The 15,800-nt window shown below is 37.1% G+C and overlaps 1 protein-coding gene across 7 annotated transcripts in view; it reads left to right on the top strand.

The window, feature by feature from the left end:
- Positions 1-15,800, top strand: part of LOC115218378 (E3 ubiquitin-protein ligase MYCBP2) — a 167,091-nt gene that overhangs the window by 84,310 nt on the left and 66,981 nt on the right. For 4 of the 7 annotated variants that reach the window (XM_029788155.2, XM_029788154.2, XM_029788152.2 and 1 more), the window contains exons 51-56: positions 975-1,200; positions 4,014-4,141; positions 5,245-5,512; positions 5,954-6,007; positions 7,541-7,969; positions 12,125-12,247. In XM_029788155.2, coding sequence (XP_029644015.1) covers positions 975-1,200; positions 4,014-4,141; positions 5,245-5,512; positions 5,954-6,007; positions 7,541-7,969; positions 12,125-12,247 — 1,228 coding nt within the window. The remainder of the gene's footprint in view (positions 1-974; positions 1,201-4,013; positions 4,142-5,244; positions 5,513-5,953; positions 6,008-7,540; positions 7,970-12,124; positions 12,248-15,800) is intronic. The other 3 variants (XM_036508350.1, XM_029788156.2, XM_029788153.2) reach the window with 1 other exon arrangement.

Here is a 15,800-nt window from a genome sequence, read left to right as displayed (position 1 = left end):
TTTCCTATTTTGTGCAAATTGATTATGTACTCTATATTCATCTGGAGCAAAAGGAATAAAGACTCCCTTCGGTCACGAATGGCCATGGGATTGCACTTAGAAAGTTCCCCTCCTAGGTACAAGTCAGAGCAAGGTTGTTTATGGAAAACCAACAGTTGCCCATGTATACTGGCCTCCCATCTCTATGCGACTGATGTTGTCTAAAGTAAAGGTTGATACAGCTTGGAACCAGTGATGCTGTAACTAATTTCTACAAATGAGTGAACTAGATCACTGTGAAATAGTGTCTTGCTCAAGAACACAACACACAACCCAGTTTGGAAATTGAACTCACAACCTCATGATTGTAAGCTTGACACTCTAACCACGGAGCCATGTACCTTATACCCATACTCACACACAGTATCATTATACACATATGGCAGTTGTTTTCAACTCCATTTTCAATGACGTGTGAACTGTGAGTTTATGATGCATGAAGACCCCATTTCAGCCAGTCAGAACCTTTTGTTCATGCAATAATCACTAGAACCTTCTCTCGCTGGAAGCTTTTAGCATGGAGAGAAAAAAAAAAAGAAAATTTGGATTTTGTTGAATTGATCTCTGGGGAATTTCTCTCATAGCTGTTTTCACAGCTTCATATTCGTGTGTGTGTGTGTGTGTCTTTGTTTGTCCCCACACAACCACTTGACAACTGGTGCTGGTGTGTTTACATCCCCGTAACTTAATGGTTCGGTAAATGACACTGATACAATAAGCACTCTGCTTCAAAAAAGAAATAAGTCCTAGGGTCAATCTGTTAGACTAAAACCCTTAAAGGTAATGCTCCAACATGGCTGCAGTCGAATGACTGAAGACGGGTAAAAGATGCTCACACACATGCTTGTACATGCACTCACATTGTTGTTTTTATACACACACAATAATAGTTTATCAAGTTTGCACTAATCTACCTGTTGTTCTTGTTGTTACAGATTCACAATGACGATGGTGTCTGGGTGAGACTTAGTGGGGAGAGCATAAAAGAATGGTGTGGTGTGAATGGCTTCACTGAAGCCTGGTGTCTGCAGTATAACCAACATCTTGGTAAAACTCTGCTTATTCCCATTGAAGAACCAAAATCCATTCTTGATGAAATTATCAAAGAAACTTTGCTGAGGAAAATACCAGAATTTGTGCAAGAATCCAGAATTCGTAAAGGTTGGTGTCATTATTTTAATTTTGACTGATTTTTGTTGTTGTTTTTATTACTGATATTGTTGTTGCTAGTAGTTTGGCTCAAATTGAGCTGATCCCATGATCAATGGCTTTCCGAATCTGACCAATCACTATACTGGACTATATTACCCGAGATGTCTTTTTATTTTATGGCAGCAAGGCTTGTGTGTTTATGTATGTATGTTCATGAATGTTTATGTAAGTATGCTTATGTATATCATCATCAATCAACATCCATGTTTCCATGGTTAAAATGTTATTTGTCGAGGCACATTTTCTACGGTTGGATGCTCTTCCTATTTCGAAACCTTGCTTGTTTCCAGTTGAGGTAAAGTTTCCCATGACCAGGGATGTTTTCCTATGGAAGACAGGAGATGAACAGCATTATTTGTGTTTGCAGCCATCATGTGATTTAATGACAAGAGTACATGTACACATACATATCTACACACAGCAAGCTTCTTTCAGTTTCCATCTGCTAAGTCTTCTCACAGGGCTTTTGTAGGCCTGAGGCTATAGTGGGGAACACTTGATCAAGGTGCCATGCAGAGGTACTGAATCCAAGATCGTATGGTCGGGAAGCAAGCTTCTTAACCACTCATCCAAGACTACATTTCATATGTGTACAATGTAAAGAGTTGATGAGCCTATATTTATGGGGCATCAAATAAAACAAAGAATTACAAATGGTAACTGGAAGCAAATTGTTATGTTACCAAATGTAATGAAGAAAAGAATACTGTGAAGAAAGAGATAAATTATCAAATCAACATATTGCCATTACTTGACTATCAGAAAGCTGTTAGATTAGGTCAAATAAACGGTCATTTGAGATGATCATAAAGTGAACTTCTTGGAAAATATATATATATTTTAACAAGAATAAAGAGTATGGAGATTTGTACATCCACATAATTTAATTTACTTACATCTACCAAATACAAGTTTCTATATTCTTTATTATTATTATTAATATTAATATATACTCCAGACAATTTTTATTGTTCACTGAAGAGTTCATGGAATTACCCATCGGAAGAATTCATTGAGTTACTAAGAACAAATTATAGTCACAGACATTAAATACTGATCATTGTGGTTAGCTGTTAACTGGAACTTACCTGAGAGCTAAAATGGTATCCGCCCAGATAATACGTCCCTCCAAACTCACTTTTACAGAGACACACACATACACACACACACACACACACACACACACACACACCACACACAAAGTCCAACCCAGAAAACATGTCACAATGATGGTGATGATGATAGCCAGTGGCACTCATGCTGGTGGCATGTAAAATGCACCATTCAAGCATGATTTTAGTTGTGGCTAATGCTATTATCACATCAGTGGTACCTATGCCGGTGGTATGTAAAAAGCACCCACTACACTCTTGGAGTGGTTGGCATTATGAAGGGCATCCAGCTGTAGAAATCTTGCCAAATCAGATCAGAAACTTGTGCAGCTCCCCGGCTTACCAGTTTTCAGTCAAATCGTCCAACCCGTGCTAGCATGGAAAATGGACATTAAACAACGGTCATAATATATACACACACATAAACCTACATGTGTGTGTTTGTGTTTACCCGTGTCTAGACATCATAAAGTGGTTGTAAACAAACATCATTGCTATATAAGCAAGGTCGTTCATTTCCCGTCTTCTGTGAAAAGCATGTCTGACCATGGGGAAATGTCACTGAGGGGTGGTGACAGGAAGGGCATCTGGCTGTAGATCTAGTTCAGCTAATTCCATCTGACCCATACATGTACGGAAAAGTGGATGTTAAATGATGATAAAGTATTATCTATGTTGTATGCATGTGTGGGAACAGAAAGATGTACGAGTTGTATATCTGCAAAATATAATGTGTTGCTGTTTTCCATAGCATGTGTGTGAAAGAGAAATGAAAGGCGCAGGAGTGGCTGTGTGGTAAGTAGCTTGCTAACCAACCACATGGTTCCTGGTTCAGTCCCACTGCGCGGCATCTTGGGTAAGTGTCTTCTGCTATAGCCCCGGGCCGACCAATGCCTTGTGAGTGAATTTGGTAGACGGAAACTGAAAGAAGCCTGTCGTATATATGTATATATATATATATATATATATGTATGTGTGTGTGTTTGTCCCCCTAGCATTGCTTGACAACCGATGCTGGTGTGTTTACGTCCCCATCACTTAGCGGTTCGGCAAAAGAGACCGATAGAATAAGTACTGGGCTTACAAAAGAATAAGTCCCGGGGTCGATTTGCTCGACTAAAGGCAGTGCTCCAGCATGGCCGCAGTCAAATGACTGAAACGAGTAAAAGAGTAAAGAGGGAATGATAGCAAATGAGAGGTAAGCAAATGCCTTTCAACAGCCTGCTGTAGAGCAAAACTTCCAATTTCTCTAAGACAGCTATGATGAGAGAACCAAATTGATGGATAGTTATAAGAAAAAATGATGAATGTTTAAGAATGTTTTTCTTTGCATTTGGTATGAGAATAGAAAGAAACCCTTGAAGTTAGCCAACATCTTACAACAGCCACCACAAAATATGACTGGCTGAAATAAATATCAGATTTGTTTACCTGCCTGATAGACAGTTTACTGCATGCTGTTATTACCAAATATGGTATGTTGGCTAAAAGTAACATCTTAAGCATGACACAGATGTCAGAGATATTGTAGGATTAACTCCAAAAGATATCTGCTTCCTAAGTTTATTGTATAGTTTGAGTGTGTGTGAAAACGGGAGTAAAAGATTTACATTGGCTCTCCGTTGTAAACTTGTATTGTTGTCATTTCAGGTGGACCTGGTGGCTATCAGGTGGTCAAATGTGGCTCTTCAGGCCACAACATTAGATGTCGGCCGAGTAAGAAAGCCACACCAATAGGAATGTTAGTTCTAGGTAACCAGCTCACAGCAACAGAGGATGTAAGTACTGTTTGACCTTTTGTACCACGACTTATATAATTCACTACTACCAATGAATAATACAAACGACTATTTCTTATTTCTTTATTGCCCACAATGGGCCAAACATAGAGGGGACAAACAAGGACAGACAAACGGATTAAGTCAATTACATCGACCCCAGTGCATAACTGGTACTTAATTTATTGACCCCGAAAGGATGAAAGGCAAAGTCAGCCTCAGCGGAATTTGAACTCAGAACGTAGCGCCAGATGAAATACCTATTTCTTTACTACCCACAAGGGGCTAAACACAGAGAGGACAAACAAGGGCAGACAAATGGATTAAGTCGATTACATCGATCCCAGTGTGTAACTGGTACTTAATTTTACGAACCCCAAAGGAATGAAAGGCAAAGTCGGCCTCAGCGGAATTTGAACTCAGAACATAGCGCCAGATGAAATACCTATTTCTTTACTACCCACAAGGGGCTAAACACAGCGAGGACAAACAAGGGCAGACAAATGGATTAAGTCGATTACATCGACCCCAGTGTGTAACTGGTACATAATTTATCGAACCCGAAAGGATGAAAGGCAAAGTTGACCTCGGTGGATTTTGAACTCAGAATATAGTGGCAGACAAAATACCGATAATCGTTTCGCCTGGCGTGCTAACTTTTCTGCCAGCTCACCACCTTTCTACTTCTAACAGTATTGCCAACATATTTTCTTAGTCAAATCTTCCACCACCTCTACTATGTCTTGGTTTGTTAGATGCCCTGATGATTTTGCCAGTTTGCTGTTCACCATAAAGTCTCTAGTCGTATTATTAAGATATGATAGATTTAAAAAAAAATTTTTTTTTTAAGATATGATAGATGACGAAATAGTAGTGCAGAGATGGTCAAAACACACACCTGTCTTACTTTGCACCAATCTTGATAACAAAAATAAGTAACAGTCAAATTGCTGTTGTTGATGTACTGCGGTTGATGTAATTGACTTTCCTCTTCCCTCAAAAACTGCTGGCCTGTGCCAAAATTTGAAACTGTTATTATTATTATTATTATTATTATTATTAGCAACGTTGTAAATGATATTTTTTCTTTTTGTTTTTGACAGACCACAAACCATGATGGCACTTGGGTAAAGCTGGACACTGACAGCATATCCCACTATTGTCATCTAACAGAAAGAGAAGCCTGGTCACTGGCTCGTGATCGCGACGACATAGTCTACTTGGAACATGAAGCCAATTTATCCTTCAACGAAAGCTTTGGCAGAAGAAACCCTTTCACATTCAATACCTTCCCCACCAATTCTGCTAAAGGATTCGACTTTTCCATGGCCCAGTACAACACTTTACCGATGTTTGGCCAGAAAAGTGATGGTAATAAATCATTATTTGTTTTGTCTGTCTCTCTCTTTCTGTCTCACTCTCTCTATATATCTTACTCCCTCCCTCTCTCTTTTTAAAAAAAAATTTTCTGACCTCTTGACCTTGATAATTTTTTTTCTTTTATTATAATTTTGGGATGTGAGCGGGGCAATATTTACATGAATTTATTTCGCTCTCTTTAAAGATATTTGTGTATACACATACATACGCACACACACAATGCATATGCCTATATCATACACATACATGCACATATTGAGATGTTTGTGTATAAACACACATACACACATATAAAGCATTTGCATATACCATACCCACACACACACACACACATATATATATATAAAACTGATACTATACACACACATACATACATAGACATGAGCATACACTTCAGATATTTTATAAACTGTATATTTTGTTGCTCCTTAGGTTTTGGTCGTAGCTCAAGCTGGCCTGCACGGATGTTCTCATTTGGACCTACAGGTTTCTATTTTTACATTCACTCATCCTTTATATATTCTGCTGTTGTTTTCATGCACACACCCACACACATGCACATTGTTAGTTAGTTTTAACGAGCAAACAATAATTAAGACAGCAGAAACGATTTTGCATTTTCTGACTTGGAGCAACAGTTTTAGTTTATTTTTGTTGTATCTCTGTAGGGTCATTATGTCACTGACAAACACATGCACTGCTTCTTTATTATTTGTCATTTGATTAACTGTTTTGATCAATTAACTAATTGGTTGTTTGATTAATTATTCGGTTAATCAATCAGTCATGTCTATCAGAGTCCTTTCATCCTTATTTGTGACCTCATCAATGATATGTCCTCTCACATTGAGGTCAGGTTATATATACATATATACATATGTGTGTGTATATATATGTGTGTAGGGTAGGTGTGAGAGCCTGGATCCGGTCAGTTTGAACATAAAACAGATTAACTATTTTGGCCGGATATGGCCGGTTTAAATACTAAAGGGTTAAACAAGATTTAGATAATCCTATCAGGTGGTGCTATTAAGTTAGACATGGCCTGGACCAATCTTTGGTCGAAACATATCTAAGTTTATCTCAATTTTGATATATACACATCTAAAGTCACATACATATATATTTACACACACACACACACACACACACACACATATATACATACCTAAACTCATAATTATGAAACCACACCTGTAGCTGATCCTTATTCAAACCCTAAATCTAAGTCCGCTGTTGTTCGTCTGTAGCATTAGGTGGATTGCACATAAATGTGCCTCACGATGCAAGTAGTGAGTCTACCACTGCCTGTCACCCTAGATTGTTACACAGTACTCTTGCAACTATTTTCTTTGTCTCTCTTTCCCCTTATTTCAGTGTCACCACCTCTTTGTTGTCAATGTTACCCTCCGTTTGTTTCAGTGTCATTCCATTTGCCTCATTTTAGTGTCACCTCACCCACTCCACCCCATTCCTGTGTTACATCCTACTCTGCTTCACTGTTACTCATCCTTACTGTTTTAGTGTCATCTCCTCTACACCCCTTGTTTCAGCGTTAGCTCCTCCCCAATATCTGTTTCTTTATTATCCACAAGGGGCTAAACATAGAGGGGACAGACAAGGACAAACAGACGGATTAAGTCGATTACATCAACCCCAGTGCGTAACTGGTACTTGATTTATCGACCCCGAAAGGATGAAAGGCAAAGTTGACCTCGGCGGAATTTGAACTCAGAACGTAACAGCAGATGAAATATGGCTACGCATTTTGCCCGGTGTGCTAACGTTTCTGCCGGCTCACCGCTCCCCAATATCAACCACCTCTCCCTATTCCAGTGTGACCACACCCTTGTTTCAATGTCATTGACCCTCACCACCTCCTGCAGTGTTACCATCTCCACCTTATTTCATTCTCACCTCCTTCTTGTTTCAGTATCGCCCCACTTCCTCCACCATTCTGTATACTCTTTCCTCACCTCCATTCCTTTATTCTCACATGTCTGTTTTCCATTTCTTCAGGTTTCTCCGGAAACGATTCCACAGTATTTGGTCAAAAACCTCAGCAATACACGCATGAGCGAAGTTCCAGCTTCGGTGCCAGCTGGTACGGAGGGGGAGGAGGGGGTGGAGGAAACTCCTCCGACCAGTTCAATGGGCCAGTATTGTGTCGCGCGGATGGATTCTTGGGTGACACCAAACAGACTGGCTTATCTTTCATGGCAACGAAGGAACACAACGACTATGCGAACAGCCGACAAAATTCTGGCGGCGGAAGCTATAAAAGCTCTGGCAGTATGGGTGGGTCAAAGTCTGTGAAAACATCAGAAATGAATGGAAGCATGCCAACGCCTGGTTCACAGAAGTCCACCAAGAAAGAAACACCTTCCTCTTCAGAGGTCAACTCTGAATTACAAGGTTTCTCTGTGAAAGAACTTGTCAAAGCTCTAGGTATGTTCTTGCTCTGCTTTTATTTCTTCCTCTTATAGTTTTAATATTTTAATTCCAGACTGATAGCTGTGGTTGCTTTCCATGTCCTCTTTGAGATTGCGGTCAATTCTGTCAACCTGCCTTTCTCGTATCTTTATCTAAAATCCTAAATAGAAGTTAGTTGCTTGTCTATAGTTTATATGATATTTGGTGAATTACAGGAACATGTGTCTCGGTAAAGAGTGTGGATTTGTTTCAGAAGCAATTTTAGCTTGTCTGTTAAATACACGCATGCATACATTTAATTTTTTCGTCTTCAAAACAGATTTGTTCTATTTCTGCTCCAAATTTCTCATTTTTGTGTTTATTCAAGTGACAAAGCAATAAATGAACTGTCACTGTCACTCCTTAATTTTAATGGGTCGGTTTTAGTCAGCTGAGGAGCACTTAGCAATGTAGTCTTCCTGTCCTTTTGTGGTAAAGAATGGATCTGTTCTAGAAATAAGGAAGTTATGTATCTTTTGTACAGTGTGTGACTAGAGACTACTATGTTGGTTGGTTCATTATCCTCTTGTTTCAAAGTAGTCAGTTAGAATATATATATATATATATATATATATATATATATGGCATCATTTTATATTTGCTATCTATGTTTGCATGAGTTTGAGGAGTTGTCAAGTAAGTTCTGAGTCAGGTCTTATTTGGAACTGCTGCCTCCTTATAGGAGTTGGAAGACCTCCCACCATCTTGCTCATATATTTATTTTTTTTTAGCTTGGTTGAGTACCCTTCCTACTGCTAACCATTTTACAGACTGTACTATACATACATACATATATATATTGACTACAGCAGAAGTAGTGAATGAAGTATTAATAATAAATGATAAAAGGACATGATTTGTATAATTAAATTCATTCTCTTACAGTTTCAGTTGAAAGAAGAAAAAGAAAAACCAAAAGAAAACAAATCTAAATGATGAGTACTACTCTATGTTCTCTCAGCATTCTCAGAACTTAACTGAATATGTCTGAGAAAGACCTTGTTCATGGTCTCTAAGCAAGTGGATTTATTTATACAGTTCATGCTCTTTTGCCATTTATCATTTAACACTTTGTTCTGTATTTCTGCAACTGTCCTTATACAACCCCACATATGAGGATTGGCATGATATTACACTGCCTCATGGTTGTGGAGGTCACCAGGGATTATGGTTATGTACTCTGCTATTGCAGCAAAGCACACATGAAGTATGTGAATGTGTGGTGTGTGTGTGTGTGTGTGTGTGTATATATCATCATCATCATCGTTTAGCGTCCGTTTTCCATGCTAGCATGGGTTGGACGGTTCTACTGGGGTCTGTGAAGCCAGAAGGCTTCATCAGGCTCAGTCAAATCTGGCAGTGTTTCTACGGCTGGATGTCCTTCCTAACGCCAACCACTCCGTGAGTGTAGTGGGTGCTTTTTACGTGCCACCCGCACAGGTGCCAGACAGAGCTGGCAAACGGCCACAAACGGATGGTGCTTTTTATGTACCACCGGCACGAGGGCCACATACATATATATAATTACAAATAAGAAAATGGAGAAACACATTAGTTGGTTTATCAGCTTTAGGATATAAGAATGTTGACTTATTTATCAAAACGACACCCATAATAACATACATATATACAGTATAAAATTCAATACATATAAGATAGTAATACCAGTAGTTATTAAAAAAAACACATTAATATAAATTAATAACTACTTGTATTCTTACCTTATATGTATTGAATTTTATACTGTATATATGTATGTTATTATGGTTGTCGTTTTGATAAATAAATAAGTCAACATTCTAATATCCTAAAGCTGATAAACCAACTAAATTGTTTCTCCAGTTTCTTATTTGTAATATAAATTAATGTTAAAATATTTCTTTACCTTCACCCATTTAATACAATAAGTAAGTTAATTGCATTGCAATTAAAAACACTTGTGTATTAATAATTTGGGTATTATACAAACAGTATATTGGATAAGTATTATCCCTTAGTGGGTTGGATCCACAACCCCTAACTTATTTGGTGTTATATATATATATACACACACACATTTATTACTCTACTTTATATATATATATGTATGGTATATCTTATCTGTACAGCTAGATGTATGACAGCTCTTAGTAAGTTTAGAGTTTCACCTAGAATATCATCATCATCATTCACAAGCTTATGGCATTCGTTCCCTACATATGTTTCACCATTGTAGTTATTTGCATCCTCTGCAGTGGATGTTCCAAGTGCAACTGGATGCTGAACCACAACAGTTCATCAGGGGAATGCATTCAATGACAGGTGGAATGAAATGTTCCTTACTTGAAACACAGACAAGGGTTAGCAGTGGGAAGAGCATCTGGCTGTAAAAACAATGCTTCCATAAAATGTATTCATCTAACCCATGCTGGCATGGAAAGCAAATTTAAAGTGAATGAAAATACTAATAGTTTTGGTTAGTTTGTTCTATTTATTAATTTTACCATATAGTACTGTATATCATATAATATTGTTTGATCTGAAATTTGGTTGTGGAAGCATCTGTTTTCTTTCTGATTAGATAGAAAAAAAAAAGAGAAAAAGATTTTGGGTTTGGAATTTATTAGAAAACAGTTTTTCTTTGTTTCTTAGTTTTGCTTTGCCATTTTGGGGGTGGGGCTTACATTGCAAGAGAATGGCTATATTGTTTGCTATCCTTCTGTCTATTGTCTATGATAAGAATGGTACCTGATTGGCATTGGCTTATATTACTGACAACTGCATGTTTTTGTCTCTTTCTTCTGTCCATCTGTCTGTCTCTCTGAAATGCACACACACACATGCAAGGCCTTGAAAAAATGCATTCACTGCATTCTGTAAAATTTTTAGTGTTAAGAAGAGCAGGCATACAAACAGAGAAATCATGCCAACACTACAAAACTTGGTCCTCACATGTGTCTAGGAAGACAGTAACTTGACATGAGAACTGACTTGCACTGCGATGACCTGTCCAGCTCCTGTCTGCATGAGAACCCTATGTAAAGTGAAGATTATATCATCATTATCATTTAATTTTTGTCCCCCCAGCTGGTGGTTCAAACATGCTAACATCATCATGCAACACCTCATGTGAAATCATGTGATATCATTCTGACAAATGTTTTCCTCATCTGATTTCTGTGTCATTTCTGCCTGCCAGAACCCCACAACTGCTGAACACAGCTTCCTAATTATCAACTTCATAAAACTCCCTTTAACCCTTTAGCATTCAGATTACTTCGTCAAATACAATGTTTAATAATTCAAATTAGTTTAAATTAATCACAAAGTATCTTGTAGCTTTGAGATTTCAATGATGTGATTGTATGTCTTTATAGTGACATTGTATGGTAGGTGTGAGTGACCGAATCTGACCAGTTTGAACATAAAACTTGCAGAATGTTTGGGCCTGATATGACTAGTTTAAATGCTAAAGAATTAAACACACACACACACACTCACAGTTGGAGATTATTGATTTCAATTCCAATATGGTTACATTCATTATTAATCATGATCGCTATGCAACATCTGAGTTTTGATAAAATTTTGGTTTTCTTTTGTTTCTTTCTTTCCATCATTGTTTTAGATTTTGCTTCCAGTTGTCAGTATCCTTTATTAAAGTTCTTTTTTAGGTTTCCCATTCAATCATTATTTCTCTTGCCTCTCAAAGAAATAATTATCGAGTTTGCTTCCATAACTCTTAAAGAAATTGTCAGGAGAGCTTTATATATACATACATACATACATACATATATATATATATATATGTGTGTGTGTGTGTATATATATATATATATATATATGTGTGTGTGTATATATATATATATATATGTGTGTGTATATATATATATGCATACATATACATAAAACACAAAGTCGTCCAGGCATGACCACTAGATTGTGTATTCAGTATATGTCAATCAGTCAAATTGATTGGTCTGTGATCTGCTTTTTATTGATTGCTTCTATCATCAGCTTATTGATTATGGCTACAGGTCATCGTGTGTTGCTAATACTCCTTTTTCTTTTCGCACTTGGTAAGAGTCTTCATCGCAATTTCCGTTCCGTTTTCTCTCCTTCATCATGAATCTCTCCATCTGATTTTTCAAGAGAAAGAAACTCTTAAAAGTTCAACCTTACCGCAAGCCTGTCTGGTGAAAATCCCAGCAGAAAATGGTGAAACTAAGCGCCTAGCTGCTCCTCTACTAACAAATGTGAAGACCCTCTCTGGAGGTAAAAACTCTCTCTCTCTCTCGCTCAATCTTCCTCTCTCTTTTTTGACTTTCTTTTGCTGATTTTTCTCTCTTTATCACTTTCACTTTCACATTTATTCAGCTATTTAATTTTGTTCGCTCACTTGCTCTTTTTCTTCATCATTGCTGCTGCGGCGATATCTGCTTATCGTATTTTTGTGATATATATTTTTTGAAGAATTCAATGTTCTGAAATGCAATTTAGTTGATCAATATACTTATTTTTATTTCACAAGAATTCACTAGCTTTGGTTGTTTGTTTATTATTTATATATATTTATTATATCTATATCTATCTATCTATATATATATTTATTTATTTTTCTTCACTCATTATGCACAGTTTTGGTTTAAATTTCGTTCATGCCTCTTGTATATTTTTGCCTTGTGCAGTGACTATATGGCTAAGTGAGTCTTATTTTATATCTGGATCTTTGAATATTTATTGATATTAAAAAAAAAACAACAAAAAACAAAACCTCTCCCCAAAACAAGAAGAAACCAAAAACCCCACTCTTGTGTTGTATCCCAGTAATGTTTAATAATTTCCCAAATACTAAACACAGATTTGGTTGTTCATTTAGTTTTTAATTACTTAATTAGCTGCTGTTATCAACAGTTCACCCATATAAATATGATAATTCAAAAGAAATGGTATCTCCACAGCTTGCAATTTATCAATATTATTGATTACTGTTATTGATTACTGATATTATTGATATTTCATTTTCTTTTCTTTTGCATCAATTCTCTTCTTGTTTCTTTGTTTTTTGAAGCTACTTTTAACCTTTCTTTGGTTGTTTCATATTCTTTTCTGAATTTTTCTGCATCATCTGTGGGGTGTAATAGGGGTACAGAGTTTAAGGTTGAAAGATGTTTTGGTGGAAGAATTTATTATAAAATTATTCAAATTTTCTGGCACTTTGTATGTTTTGTCCTGTTTTTGTTTCATGTGTGTGAATCGTTTTTAAAAATATATGATGTATTGAAAAAGGAACAGCGGAGAAAAATTAGTAAAAAAAAATTTGTTTTCTCTTAGAAGTATTGTAATTTGCTAGGCATATTTTATCTTATGGCTCTTGTGATCAGTTGCATTGTAAGCTAAAATTGAGTTTCCAGTGTGGAGATTGACAAGGAACTACTTGCACTTGAGATGGAATAACTACTAAAACATGTTTTTTCTTGAAATGTCACTTTGTCATCATTCCTCTTGTTGATGGATATATCTTTAGCCTGATGCATTTAAATGTATACATATGTACGTATACACATGCACACATCCATATATATATATATAGGCATGTTTGGTTTTACAAATGAGAGGAAGAGAACTCACTGTGTAAAGCAGGCTATATTTAATCTGTCCACAGTTGTAATTGCTATAGGAGAGACACAAAACCCTACAAATTCATATCAAGTTACTTTTGACAGGTGTCTTAATCTGAAACTCTATGATCTAATGTCAATCTTGTAACAATCCCAATTAGTAAAAACTGGTCAGCTATACTTGCAACTACGTGCACATACACATGCATATGCATACATGTATATTTAAACCCTTTACTCCTTGTGAAGTATTAGCCATTGATGACTTTTCTCTACTGTTTTTGACTCAGGGCTGCCTTTTACTACTACTCTCCAGTTAGATCCTTGCTCTTCCTTGCAGCAAAGGAAGGCCTTCCTCTCCCGATTTTCATTGTTTTTTTTGAAATTTGAAGTTTTCTGTAACTTTGTTTTTGTTCCAAGTAGAGATGTAGGCCCCATGCAAAAAAATATGGACCGCCACTCACTCTGAGAAGTGGTGGTCCATATTAGTTTGGCCTCTATTCTTTGACCTGTCCAGCATACCATTAAAAGAGGCTCTGTGCTCTGCTGGCATAGCTCTCTGGTTCACTGAGGCAAACACGCCTCTGCACTGCAATAAGGATTGAACCTTGTGGATATGGATATATATATATATATATATATATATATATATATACACACATACACACACACAGGGTGTGGTGAATAAGTTGTCATCTAAATTATGCAAAAGGAGAATAATACAGTCATCTCATTTTAACAGATATATTTACCAAAATTACATAAAAATATCTTGAAATACTAAAGAGTAAATTCATTCAACAAAATTTCCATGGCCTCCAGACAACTTCAGAATCACCTGCAACTCCTCTGGACGGTCTCTTTGTTTATGTTGGTCAATGTTGCCATAATCCTTGCCTTCAGTTCATCTTTAGTTACAAAGAGTTTTGTTGGTCTCTTGCCCAACTGTGCCCCACACATAATAATAGAGGAGGTCTTGGGAGTTAGGTGGCCAGATATTAGGGGTGATGTGGTTGCAGAAATTATCTGTCAGCCATGACTGGGTTCTCCTGTTTGTGTGGTATGGTGCAGAGTCTTGTTGCCAAACATAAGCTCTTCCAGCAGCCAACCTCTTGACCCAATGCTGCAATACCTCCTCTAGACACTTGATGTAGGCCTCTGTATTGAGTCTAAGGCCGTGTGGGAAGATGAATGGAGGCACAATGTTGCCATCACTAGTGATCACTCCAGATACCATGATGTTGACTGGATGGTTGATTTTTATCCCTCTCGGTACATGTTTTGGGGACACAGCAAGCCAATGGTTGTTCTGTATGTTCACCATCTGATGCTGGCAGAAATTTTTCTCATCTGAGAAAAACCAAAGCATGTTCAGTTGGAGGAGATGCTTGAGTTTGTTCAAAAGCTTCGAAGTGTTGTCTTTCCTCTTGGCCTTGATGGCTTGGGATAAAAATTGGCCCTTTTCTCATCTTCTATGAGGAATACCAAATGTCTTCATGCACAACCTGTCTGATAACTCAGACATTCCTATTTCGCTGACGATGGACCTGATTGACTTGGGGGGATCCTTGTCAATCATGGCCGGGATCTCACCAACAAATTCAGGAGTTCTTTTCTTATCACAATGATCAGAGTGAGTTTTCCGAGCTGCCATACCTTCGTAATCACCATTAGACTCATCCAACTCTTTCCAAATCCAATCCTCTGTACTGTCCCCAGATTGACACCCAAACACTCTGAAATGTTCGTATTGGAGCTTCCAGCATAAATGCTAAGCAGTACAGCATGTCGTTTCCAAATTTCTGGTCGAGTGAATTGCATCATGGTGCTGTTTTTCTCTCAGACAGTGCCCAACTGACCCTACTATACTGTGTAGCCAACAAAATCAAAAATGAACAATGGCAACAATTTACCCAGTGCACCCTGTGTATATATCTTGAAGTATGTTTATCACCTAATAATAACTGAAAATTATGCTCACAAGTTCACAGAAGCATGGCATGAATATCACATTGATGGTGCAATTTTTAAACTTTCTGATAAAGTTCTCCTTATTCTATGGACTTGGTGCTGTGTTAACAAGAAAAAACAGCTCATAAGCATATTAAAGATTTTTTTTCAATTTTTAAAATTTTCTCAGAATAAGCTAATTTGCATATTGTTGTTAATTTTCTTGGTTTTTGTTGTGCTGTATGGTTACATATGGG

This window comes from Octopus sinensis, linkage group LG13, assembly GCF_006345805.1.
Source record: "Octopus sinensis linkage group LG13, ASM634580v1, whole genome shotgun sequence".
In the NCBI taxonomy this organism is placed as follows: domain Eukaryota; kingdom Metazoa; phylum Mollusca; class Cephalopoda; order Octopoda; family Octopodidae; genus Octopus; species Octopus sinensis.
This window is presented reverse-complemented; position numbering and strand designations above follow the sequence as displayed.